This window comes from Limulus polyphemus, unplaced genomic scaffold (assembly GCF_000517525.1).
Source record: "Limulus polyphemus unplaced genomic scaffold, Limulus_polyphemus-2.1.2 Scaffold3866, whole genome shotgun sequence".
In the NCBI taxonomy this organism is placed as follows: Eukaryota; Metazoa; Arthropoda; class Merostomata; order Xiphosura; family Limulidae; genus Limulus; species Limulus polyphemus.
The window spans coordinates 54,310-67,996 of NW_013669476.1; the positions used below are offsets into that span (position 1 = coordinate 54,310).

The following is a 13,687-nucleotide window of genomic DNA, read 5'->3' on the forward strand; positions in this document are numbered from 1 at the left end:
CATCGTTGACACTTAGGTTGTTTAGGTGGTTTGTTTAACTATTATATCTAATGTACATTTTTTGGGGGTGGTTAATGAAAGTGTTCTGTTACATCTCTGTTCGTTTGTTAATTTCCTATAGAAATTCTTTCTGAGAAACTTCAACGATACAAGTCCTTTCTTGATTAAAACTAGTGTATTCTTTCTCGATGCAAACTTTATAATACACAGAATTTCCACAGTCATATGAACCATCGTTGACACTTAGGTTGTTTAGGTGGTTTGTTTAACTATTATATCTAATGTACATTTTTTGGGGGTGGTTAATGAAAGTGTTCTGTTACATCTCTGTTCGTTTGTTAATTTCCTATAGAAATTCTTTCTGAGAAACTTCAACGATACAAGTCCTTTCTTAACTAAAACTAGTTTCTTATTTCTTGATACAACTTTGTAATACACAGAATTTCCACAGTCAATATGTTTGCAATCTCAATAACAAAACACATACTTTATATTACCGTCACTATCACTCACTTCACTCAATTACCTGTCTATCTGAAATTATCTCTCCACTTTATTTGCCAGGCTTATGTACTAAAATAGAGGGTGCCTAGTAAAGACTAGAGTTGCCAGGAAAAGTCAAGATCCTTCGAGAATCTCATGACGTGTTACTAGCGTCATGTGACTTACGCTGTCATAACAGTTCCAAAACTTGACATTAAATTCTTGAAGACCTAATAGTTTTTCTTAGACAGTGTATGGTAGTTAATTACCATAGCCACTTCATTCAAGCATCTTCTGATTGATAAACCAGATATTTGGTCTATTTTTAAACAAAAATAGATGAAAGCATTACATTCAAACCAGATACAAAGATTGCTAAATAAAGAAATTGGTCTACATTTTTATGCTTTTGTTTTGTTTTGTTGTTAGGTTATAAAGATGGAACTTGAGGCTAGAAATGAAATTTTCATGACAGCACTTGCAGCTGAGATAAGGGAAGATGAACCAGAAGATTATCAGGTGGAGACTGAGGCAGAAGAGATAGGTCACATGAGAAATATATGGGCATGTGTTACATCAGAAGTAAACTTCAGGCTAACTGTCTTGGAAGACTTAGTGACACAGTGGACACAGTTTGAAAAACTTGCAGAAGATCTCTCTGTCTGGCTTCAAAAACACTGCAGGGATATCAAGGAGATTTTGACTCATTCTATTAGGCAACATCACCAAGTAGTAATGGAAGCCCTAGACACTGTAAAGGTAAGATTTAAGACAAAACTGGTTTTATTGATGTTGTGTTCTACTTTTTCTGTATAAGTGTGTACCCAGGCTTTACATGATCAATTTTCACACATCCAATATTGCTTCAAACCATCTTCATTTTGCTTATGTAGTTTAGATCATCCACTAACTTCTTTCCATTTCTTGCTGAAGTCACTAAACGTGGCATGCTTAATGATAAGGAGACCAAAAAATTTTACAATTACACTCCTGACAGCAGTAGCTGTATGACTGAGGATTAGAAAGATTGTAGCCCTTTGACGTTGCTTTACATGTGACATCATTTCCTCAAACAGTTGTATAAATGAGTCATTTATACGTAGCTGGAACAGATAGTGAAAGGACCTTGCAGTGAAATAGCCTAGTAACAAAAAGACTGGTAGCAAAATGTCTGGGAACAAAATGTTCAGTACTGAACTGCCCTAGAAGCCTTAACCCCATACACTAGATTACTAATATTGTTTCCAGGGTCACTTATCTCTTTTTCACAGGATCCCACTTTGTGGCGAGTGCTTCCCTGGAAGGTGTGCTTTTATCAAACCAGTTCTGCACTAGCAACCACTTATTCAGTTTATTTTATACCGGTTGCAACAGGCTCTGTAGAAATGAGGTGTTCCATAAGACCATCTAGCAGCTGACCAGGTGGTATTACTGTACCATGCTGGACTGCAACTCATAGACTATCATGAGTAAAGCATAAGGGGATCCTGCCTATCCCTGCCAATCATTGGATTTAATAAATTGGGGTCGGTTTGCTTTTAAAGATTTAGGGAACTTGGTTCACCTATTGTACTGTTCCCAGAGCAGTGTTTCTCAGGATTCCCCAACATACATTACACCCCACCTTCCCCACATATTCTACTAGTGGAGCTTGGGAGTCCTTACCACACCCAATTTCCAGTCACTGGGGTGGAGGACAGAGGTCATTCCTCCAGAGTGTTCAATTGAATCTCCTCCACTCTTGGAGAAGAGAGTGAAGTTGAGAGCCCTTTCACCCGGGACCCTGGATTTTTTTTTTCCCCCAGATGTTGGTAAGAGAGGCACCAGCCTCTGTGGGAGCCTACTCATAATACCAGTTCAGATTTGATGCTTGGCTATCAGGTTAGGTTGAGTTTGGCCCTTCTTTTTGATCAATATTGGTTAAGTTCATGGAGGAGAGTCTATTGTCTCCTTATAATTCCAAACATAGAGTGGTCCCATCCTGGGTCCTCCTCCCCATAATTCTGAGTAACTTCCCATGCCCACATAGTTGGGGAGTGAGGATGAGTATTCATAACTCCAGACTAGATGAGTTTGCTTTCTTCAGGTTGAGTAAGGCATACAGTATGTTGTCATTCCGAGTTTGAGGTGTTGCCTTTCAGACTTCTTCAGGTTGAGAGGGTTTGTCTACTTCGGTGTTGCTTACCTTCTTGTCGTGATTCTGGTGTCTCAAAACTCAATACTCTATAGGTACAGGTTGGGATCCACCCACAAGTATATACATATATATTGCAGTCCAAATTCTCTAGCCACCAACGTGGGATTTAGAGACCATGCTCTATAGGTACAGGTTGGGATCCACCCACAAGTATATACATATGTATTGCAGTCCAAATTCTCTAGCCACCAACGTGGGATTTAGAGACCATGCTCTATAGGTACAGGTTGGGATCCACCCACAAGTATATACATATATATTGCAGTCGAAGTTCTCTAGCCACCAACATGGGATTTAGGGACCATGGATCTATAATTCCAACCTCGATCAGTGGAACCTCAGCCACCTGGTTGTGGCCTGGTCAATAGTGATGACAAATCATGTCAAATTCCACCCACAGTGCAGGAATTAGGTTCCAGATGAAGGGCATACCTGTTCTGGATCTAGTGAAGTTCCCACTCTAGGATGCTTATATTTTATTGGCACATCTACGATCTATTCCCTCACCGGCCTCTCCATCTTATCAATGTGGGATTCTAGCTGTAGTGCGAGAGGAGGTAAGTATATTTTGGAAGTTAAAATTTTCTTCAATCGAAAATGTATTTCCAATAATACTTACCTTCCTCACACTCTCCAACTTCCTCCTCACTAAGAGCTGGGGTGAAAACTGTTGATTGGGTCAGTCACAAAAAGTGATAATATTATCTAAATGAGGTGCTTATATACAGTACCAGGATAAAGAGCGCATTGACATAGGGGAGAATGTCACAAGACAGATATTACCAAGGGTAATTAGGTGGTGAATAAGAGACTGGAGCAAGTGAGAAAAAATCAGACCAATGCTTAGATGGGCAAAGGAAGGAAACCCTACTAACCAAGTAACAGATGTAGTTTAAGATAGTTTGGAGATAAGTATTATTTGTTTGTTTTTTTTTGTTTGAAGTTAAGCACAAAGCTACACAATGGACTATCTGTGGTCTGCCCATTACAGGTATTGAAACCTGGTTTCTAGCATTGTTAGTCCACATACATACTGCTGTGCCACTGGGGGGGGCATAAGTACTATTGGAAATAGAATTTCAACTTAGAAAATGTTAACTTACTGATGGAGGATTTAGGCGCAATATATATTCTGATTCTCTTTGACAGATACATACATATGTTGTATCCTGAATGACTTTTACAGATACATGTTCATCAAATATGATGGTAAACCTTAAGGTTATGGCTGTGTTGAAGATATTATTTGCTCCAAAAGATAAGAACCCAAGTAATTTGTTTTATGATAACTTTAATCAAAAATAAGAGATTTCCAATCTGGCAATAGACTTGAAATGCTTATGTCCAACAGACTATATATAGACACAGTTAAGTATAATTTTCCATTGTTAATAATGATAGAAATATAGTCATAATAAAGTGCCATAATAAATATTTTTTATTGAGTTTTCTAGATGTTGTACACAATCATTAATGTATCAAATAATTTTGATTTATGTAGAAGTACAACATAGTCAAAATAATTACGTGAATCTCTTAAAGTATAAATAATCTGGAAAATGTTATAAAAAAGTCTTTTTTTTTTCTCAGGAAATTTCCAACCAGTTGAAAACAAAGAACACAGAAGTTATTGAACAGCTGGGTAACAGCCTAAAAGAAGCATTAACTACAAAAGAGACAAAAGCACATGTTGATGGAACACAGATCTATTTACAGCAATTGCAACACAACTTGGAGGAGTTAATTCTGAAGGCTGACAAAGAACTAAACAAAAGGCTTGACCAATGGAACAACTATCAACAAGCTTTAACACTAGCCAATGATCTGCTTCTAGAAACTGATTACAAACTGATGCTGTGTAAAAATCCTGTGCAGGACATTGGTCAGTGCAGGGGCCAGCTAAGGATGTTAGAGGTAAACTTAAACTTACTTTGTAACCGATATTCTTACAACTAACTAAAGATATTAGTTCTGTGGCTCATTAACTTTTCACTTTTAATTTCATAGTTGATAATTCAATTAATGATAAAAAAGAACAGTTATTGTCTCACCAAAACTACATTCATCTTGTAATTTCTGTTCATCCTGCATTGTTTTTATTAAAGGTAGCCTTGCTTTAACCTATTGAATAACCTATTCTGTTTTCTCTTTAGTCTCTTCTGGAGGTATTACTAGAAAGACAAAACCTAATAAGTAACCTCAAGATCATTTCAAGTGTACTAATGGATGAGGTTGAAGCTGGAGTTCATATAGACCTGAATAGTACACTAGATCAAGTCCAAGAAAGGTATCATATGCTTTATTTAAATACTTTGGAATGGATATGAATCAAACACCTTCAACCATTTTATATTTAAGTTTTTCTGTGTGTAAATGAATCAAACACTGTCATCCATTTTATATTTACCTATTTCTCTGTAGATATGAATCAAACACTGTCATCCATTTTATATTCACCTATTTCTTTGTAGATATGAATCAAACACTGTCATCCATTTTATATTTTCCTATATCTCTGTGATATGAATCAAACACTGTCATCCATTTTATATTTACCTTTCTCTGTAGATATGAATCAAACACTGTCATCCATTTTATATTCACCTATTTCTTTGTAGATATGAATCAAACATTGTCATCCATTTTATATTTACCTATTTCTTTGTAGATATGAATCAAACACTGTCATCCATTTTATATTTACCTATTTCTTTGTAGATATGAATCAAACACTGTCATCCATTTTATATTTTCCTATTTCTTTGTAGATGCCCCCCAGTGCACAGCGGTATGTCTGCAGACTTACAATGCTAGAATCCGGGTTTCGATACCCGTGGTGGGCAGAGCACAGATAGCCCATTGTGTAGCTTTGTGCTTAATTACAAACTAACCAACCAAATCTTTGCAGATATGAATCAAACACTGTCATCCATTTTATATTCACCTATTTCTTTGTAGATATGAATCAAATAATTTCATCCATTTATATTTTCCTATTTCTTTGTAGATATGAATCAAACACTGTCATTCATTTTATATTAACCTATTTCTTTGTAGATATGAATCAAACACTGTCATCCATTTTATATTTTCCTTATTTCTTTGTAGATATGAATCAAACACTGTCATCCATTTTATATTTTCCTTATTTCTTTGTAGATATGAATCAAATAATTTCAAACATTGTGTGTCATTCTTTTTCTTTTATTCTGTTGAAAACACAGCTAATCTTGACTTATTTTAATCAGTCTCTGGGTCATACATGTGTTGGCTGAAAGGTTGGAAATTAAGTATACAAAATTGTATTTTTCTAAACTACAAAATGAAAAGACTCGTACAAGACAATTTTTGGGAGTATTTTAAGTTCTAAAATGGTCAGAGAATCTTTACATGAACTACATAAATAATTCTTCAGGACAAATAACATTGTTTCTACTATTAACCAGGTGGAAAACTATTAAGGAGTTGGTGAGTGACCTTCTTCAGGATCATAAGGATGTTTGGATGTTGTGGGATCAGTTTTATAACAACTTTGAATACATTACCAGTTGGTCATCTGAAACTGAGGTCCAGCTCTTTAGAATTTTTGTGATTTCTACTGTAAGGTTTGATGAAGCAGCCATCCAGGTAAGTAAAACTAGTATTGTAATGTGAAAAATAATGTAAGTCAGAGTAATGCTGGCAAGTGTAGAGAAATAAACTATGTTAACATTATACATAATTCCTGTATACAGACAAAAATGCAAGTACAGAGAAAGAAATATTGTTTATATATACGGTCTTGCCTCCTCTCGCACAAGGCATCTTGATCTTCTTTCTGCCCCCTAAGCATTGCTAAAAACAATTTAACATTCAGCACACTTTTGAGCATGTATATAGCATGTGACCACTCTCCACCAATAGTATTGTGCCACCTATATTGGAGTAGCTAGCTCCCTCTGATGTTCCCACTCAATCCTCACTTTTTGGATTGGCACAACATCATTTAGACAGTTGTGTTTTTTCAAATGTAACTACCATTTATGATTGTACTTTGTTGACATTTCGATACCTTTTTCAACAGTTTTCTTTTACTGTGTTTGCATTCAATGGTTTCAATTTTTTTTTTGCATTTGTTTATTGTTACCGAATTATATGGTAACTTAGCATGTCTTCACAATTCAATGAATCAACAATGGAAATACTTGTTACAGTAGACAACTTTCTGGAATGACTACCCAAACATTGGGTTCCATTTTAACTGCTGAGAAGGTACAGGCCTTAATTCGCAGAGAGTTAGATTCCTATGTTTGGCTGGCAATTTCTTCTCATTTTCAACCTAACAATGTGAGGATGAATATAATCAAGGAGACAAAAGCTGGATTCACTTTTTTCGGCACCTTCTTAATTTGGTTTGTTACTCTCTAACCTTTTTTTTTTTACAGCTGGTTAATCCAGTATGTGGTATATGTTTCCTTTTCTTTCTCCCTTGCAGACATCATCAATCACATTTTTATGCTATCCATGTTTACCAGAATCATCTACCATTCCTCTTATGTCAACTTACCAAACTGGTCTTCCTTCTTAAGACCTCTGTTGTCCGGAGAGACCATTTGGCTTTGACACCCATTTCTTTACTTTGTTTCCCACCTGTACTCTCATTTTGATCCCAGTTGGCTTTCTTGTCAGGTTTGCTCCCTGCAGTGTTATATGGCATGTACTGCCTCTTTCGGGGTTTACGTTCCCAACCTTTTATTCCCTGTCACACTAACTGGTTGAGTTCATCAACTCCTTAGGCTGGCATATTCAGACTTACCATGGAAGGTTACCATATCCTTATCATTTCTTCTCATCAAATTTGTCATATCACTATGTCAGAATGTGGGCTATTTCTTCATCACTCATTATCTGCACTATTTAGCTACACACATCTGTTCACCTTTGACGTAGTCATGTCTTTTCACAACATTTCATTTATGTTTTTGTTTTTTTTCAGGTACACTGTTTTACTGTTACTCATAGGATCCCACTCTGTGACGAGTGTTGCCTGGTCAGGTGTAATTTTACTAAAACCTGCACTATATAGTGGTAGAGCTATAATACTCACTTTAGAGATGGGGTGTTCTGCAAGATCACTAGTGGCATGCCTAGTGGTATGTACATGTGTGTCTATAGATATCCATAAGTTTAACTCAATGATGGGCCATCATTCATGTACTATCATGAGTAAAGCAAAAGGGAATTTTTACCCATCTTTGCCTCCCCTTTTATTGCATAAATTGGGGATGTTTTGCTTTTCAAAATAGGGAATCATGGACACCCATGCACTTTTTTCTGGCATGATATTCCTCCAGATTCCCTATTGCATTTATTCCCCCCTCCCTTTTGTTTTCTCCAAGTGGAGCAATAGAGTCCATTCCACTTACTAATCTCTGGGGTGGTGGACCAATGAGGCTTCCTCCTGAGTGTGAAGTAGAAATTTACCTTACAATAAATCACACATTTATTTACTCAGTGAGAAGAGAGCAAAGCTGGGTTCCTTCCTCCCCTTTCCCCTAGATGCTTATTCCCAGGTGGACCAATTGTCAGAATCAATTTTTGATCTTAATACCAGATACAGGTATTGCTCTGTGTTTACAGTTGAGACAACACCGGGACCCCATAAAGCAGGGTTCAGTTTGTCATACTTCTTGCTCCTACGGTGGTTTTGGCCGAATGCTAACTTCCTTTTCGTAGTTTTGGGTGCTTGATGTATGACACTCTGTTCACTTACAGTTAGGGCTGGTGTGTATATATCACAATGTCCACATGCCCTCACCATAATGTTTAAGTTACTCTAATTTCATTTATATCTGGGTGATCCTCAGCCTACAGCTGAGGATGAGTCCTGGAACCTTGTCTGTCCAGTTGAAGTTGGGTAGATACACAGCCAAGGCTAGTTGTTTAACCCAACATTATATTTCAGTGAACCATCCCTTGACTTGCCATTTCACCTTATGTAGGTATTGAGTTCACTTTGACTTTTCATTTCATAGAGTGGCTCTTCACCTACAGGAGCTGGCTGTTTTCCAGTTTAGTTTGTGCAATGCAGGATATTTCGAACTCACACCCTTTTTTTTTATACTATTGTATGCAAAGAGCATACCTGTTCCAAAAGTAGTGCAGTGCCCCATATACATGCTTCAATTTTATCTCTGAACACACCAGTTATTTCTAGGTGGTTGAATTCTGCTTGGTTTCACTGTTAAGGACCTGCACTGTATCAGAAGTTAACATTTTCTTATACTGAAAATGTATTCCAGATACCACTTACCTCCAATCACGAGCTTACCACCCTTCCTCCCCACTTCTGGGGGTTATTCATTTTAGATCCTGCCAATTCTTGAAAGTGAGGATTGAGTGGGAACATCAGAGAGAGCTAGCTACTCCAATATAGATGGTGCAATATTATTGGTGGAAAGTGGTCGCATGCTACATACATGTTCAAAAATGGTGTGAAATGTGTGGAGTATATAGACTAGTGCACTGAATGTTAAAAGTTTTTAGCAATGCTTAGGAGCAGAAAGGAGATCGAGATAGCTTTGTGTGATCGAAGGCAAGTACTTATCGGAAATACATTTTCAGTGTAAAAAAATCTTAACTTTAACATTATACTATGTACATAATATTTGTATATAGACATCAAATAAGTCTGGGGACTAACATGTACCTAGATCTCAAGAATGTTGTTGTTTCAATGTGTATAAAAACTACTTCTCTTTAAATAAGGTATTCTGTCTTTTAGTTTTCCAGTGTGTTAGCAGTTGTTTTTGCCACATGTATTTAGTTTGATATTTTGTTATATTTTAAACATTTTAATTTGGATATTAACTAAAGGGCACATTACATCAAAATCATGTAAGTGTGTGGGAGTAGACACAAAATGTTCTATATGATGTAATAAAAGCCTAGTAACTTTGTGAAGTATCTAGAGAAAAGACTAGATTATTAATACAAGAATCTGTATGTTTTACTTTCAGTGAATTAGCCTATTCTGTTTTATGTTGGTACAATGTCAGGTTTAGTTAACTATTTGTATCAGTGTTAGTTACCATGTATATTCAATTACTATAAAATTGCACAAGTAAGTTTATTTTTACCATAGGCTTGGTGCAGTTACTTATATATTTCTGTTTAAATGTCATTTGTAAAATTAGTCCTAGAAGCTACAACAGTGTACAAGCTTGTTGAGACATTAAGGAAGAAATAAACTAATTTTTTATTGTTACCTATATGGGACTTTGAATAATTATCACCAAATTATTTAAAGAAACCCATCTAACAAAAACAACAACATTATGATACATATCCTGTGACATCTTTTAAAACATTTATTTTTATCTTGTTTGTTTTGGACAGCAAATGGTTGATGATATGAAGTGTAAAGAAGAAGATTTGGGTGAACTAGATAGACTATGTTCTGAGCTATCTCAGTCCTTCTTGGTAGGTCCAAAGGCTCGGTGTGCTCTCAAAAAGAAATTACAAGAAACCAAGGATCATATCCAGCAGATGATTACAACGTTGTCTCAACATCAGCATGACATAAGTGAAGAACACTCAAAATGGGACAGTATCAATACTACAATAGGAAATGTCATTGCATTTCTTAATGATGTTGAACAGGTATTACTTTTTAACTTACTCACTTTTTAAATTTATTGAATTAGTTGAATACACAAATATATTTCTCATATATAATATAAAACTCGTGCTTCAGTGTATGAAAATTTTTTTGGTTGTGGTATATTGTATTTGAATGCACAAATTTGATAAAAGACAGTGCTGTGTATTTTAAGTAGTTAAAATAGTTAAATGACCTGCCTAGACTACTCATGTATTATGTTAGATACATAAAATTCTGAACGAAGCTGATGGCTGTGTAGGGCATCTCACTGACTACAGTGTCAAACCTAAGTGGTTTAAACCTATTCCATATGTGATACCTATCAAAAACCTCTAGTACAAAAGACACTTTGAGCCAAATGGTCAAACAAAAACTGACAAACCAATTGATTAACAGACATCAGATCTAGTGATGATTTAAAAACCTGGGTATTGGGGGCAATTATTAAAACTCAGCAGCATGATAGTACCAGTATTCTAAGTTTTTGTAAACAAATGGAGAAATTCACACAAAAAAGCACAACACATAGACAATTCTGTCTGAGATGGGGCTCTGGGGGATGACAGATCCATTCCCCAAATACCTTTTTATTTTAAATGCATAGTACTATCTACACCCACCCATCCCTTATTTATATGGTGACATCGTCCTTACTTTCCTACTCCTACTTTCATATTCACATTGTCTAATGAAATTTGGAAAGTTTCCCATTGAAAAACACATGCTACTCCTTTAATTATATAGATGGGCAAATTACAAGCAATGTCAAAAAAAATCATCTACAGTTAACTTGTTTTTATAAAAGTTTTAAGCATTTAATTATTGAACAAAATGTTTATTGGACAATAAGATGAAAAATAGATCTGAAATGCTATTTTTACACACCTTTGGCTTCAAGGAATAAATAAAGAGGCAAAAAAAAATCTGCAGTTAATTTAATTTATTACAATTTTAGGCTTATTGATTTTCCAATATTTCACTAGCTTCCACTGCTTTGTTTATACTATTACAAAATACGTTTTGGCTAGTGATGTGACTTTTGTGTGACAAAAGATATACCTGACACACTTGTATTTTTTGTAACAATTTTAAGCCTATTGGTTTTCCAATATTTTGCCATCTTTCAGAGTATACACCAGAGATTTTCACAACATTTTAGTTTTTTTTCCAGCTTGTAATATAGTATTATAGTTCATTTGTCAGTCAGTATAAAATGTTTATATATTTATCTCCCTAAAGTTTTTGAAGGAGAAAGAGAGTGAAGTTAATGCCCCTGATGTTCAACAAGTTATTCAAGAAACTCAGGTATTCCAAAAAGCTTTTAAAGTTAACATCTATTACTATACAACTTCATATAGCATTGCAAGTTTTCAGTGTTGGATAATTCTCATTATAGTGTAATTATAAATAACTGTCAATATGATCTTGGTTATTACACCTAAAACTGTAATTATATATAACTGTCAATATAGTGTTGGATAATTCTCATTATAGTGTAATTATAAATAACTGTCAATTTGATCTTGGTTATTACACCTAAAACTGTAATTATATATAACTGTCAATATAGTGTTGGTTATAAACACCATAAACTGTAATTATATATAACTGTCAATATGATGTTGGTTATAAACACCTCAAACTGTAATTATAAATAACTGTCAATATAGTGTTGGTTATAAACACCATAAACTTTAATTATATATAACTGTCAATATAGTGTTGGTTATAAACACCTCAAACTGTAATTATAAATAACTGTCAATATAGTGTTGGTTATTACACCTCAAACTGTAAATATTTATAATTGTTTATAGTGTTGGTTATAAACACCTCAAACTGTAATTATATATAACTGTTTATAGTGTTGGTTATAACACTTCAACTGTATTTATAAATAACTGTCAATATAGCATTCCTTATAACACCTCAAACTGTGATTATAAATAACTGTCAATATAGTGTTGGTTATAAACACATCACACTGTATTTATAAATAACTGTCAATATAGCATTGCTTATAACACCTCAAACTGTAATTATAAATAACTGTCAATATGATGTTGGTTATAAACACCATAAACTGTAATTATATATAACTGTCAATATAGTGTTGGTTATAAACACCTCAAACTGTAATTATATATAACTGTCAATATAGTGTTGGTTATAAATGCCTCAAACTGTATTTATAAATAACTGTCAATATGATGTTGGTTATAAACACCATAAACTGTAATTATATATAACTGTCAATATAGTGTTGGTTATAAACGCCTCAAACTGTAATTATAAATAACTATCAATATGATGTTGGTTATTATACCTCAAACTGTAATTATATATAACTGTCAATATAGTGTTGGTTATAAACACCATAAACTGTAATTATATATAACTGTCAATATGATCTTGGTTATTACACCTAAAACTGTAATTATATATAACTGTCAATATAGTGTTGGTTATAAACACCTCAAACTGTAATTATATATAACTGTTTATAGTTATATTGACAGTTATATATAATTACAGTTTTAGGTGTAATAACCAACGTGTTGGTTATAAACACCATAAACTTTAATTATGTATAACTGTCAATATAGTGTTGGTTATAAATGCCTCAAACTGTAATTATAAATAGCTGTCAATATGATGTTGGTTATTACACCTAACTGTAATTATAAATAACTATCAATATGATGTTGGTTATAAACACCATAAACTTTAATTATATATAACTGTCAATGTGGTGTTGGTTATAAACGCCTCAAACTGTAATTATATATAACTGTCAATATAGTGTTGGTTATAAACACCATAAACTGTAATTATATATAACTGTCAATATAGTGTTGGTTATTACACCTAAAACTGTAATTATATATAACTGTCAATATAGTGTTGGTTATAAACACCTCAAACTGTAATTATATATAACTGTTTATAGTGTTGGTTATAAACACCTCAAACTGTAATTATATATAACTGTTTATAGTGTTGGTTATTACACCTCAAACTGTAATTATAAATAACTGTCAATATAGTGTTGGTTATAAACACCATAAACTGTAATTATATATAACTGTCAATGTAGTGTTGGTTATAAACGCCTCAAACTGTAATTATAAATAACTGTCAATATGATGTTGGTTATAAACACCATAAACTGTAATTATAATTAACTGTCAATATAGTGTTGGTTATAAACACCATAAACTGTAATTATATATAACTGTCAATATAGTGTTGGTTATTACACCTAAAACTGTAATTATATATAACTGTCAATATAGTGTTGGTTATAAACACCTCAAACTGTAATTATATATAACTGTCAATATGGTGTTGGTTATAAATGCCTC

The 13,687-nt window shown here is 34.0% G+C and overlaps 1 protein-coding gene across 1 annotated transcript in view; it reads left to right on the forward strand.

Moving 5' to 3' along the window:
- LOC106470184 (nesprin-2-like) overlaps positions 1 to 13,687 on the forward strand; it is a 102,314-nt gene that overhangs the window by 53,671 nt on the left and 34,956 nt on the right. Inside the window, exons 21-26 of the mRNA XM_013930718.1 lie at positions 913 to 1,242; positions 4,271 to 4,594; positions 4,834 to 4,967; positions 6,127 to 6,307; positions 10,058 to 10,321; positions 11,562 to 11,627. Coding sequence (XP_013786172.1) covers positions 913 to 1,242; positions 4,271 to 4,594; positions 4,834 to 4,967; positions 6,127 to 6,307; positions 10,058 to 10,321; positions 11,562 to 11,627 — 1,299 coding nt within the window. The remainder of the gene's footprint in view (positions 1 to 912; positions 1,243 to 4,270; positions 4,595 to 4,833; positions 4,968 to 6,126; positions 6,308 to 10,057; positions 10,322 to 11,561; positions 11,628 to 13,687) is intronic.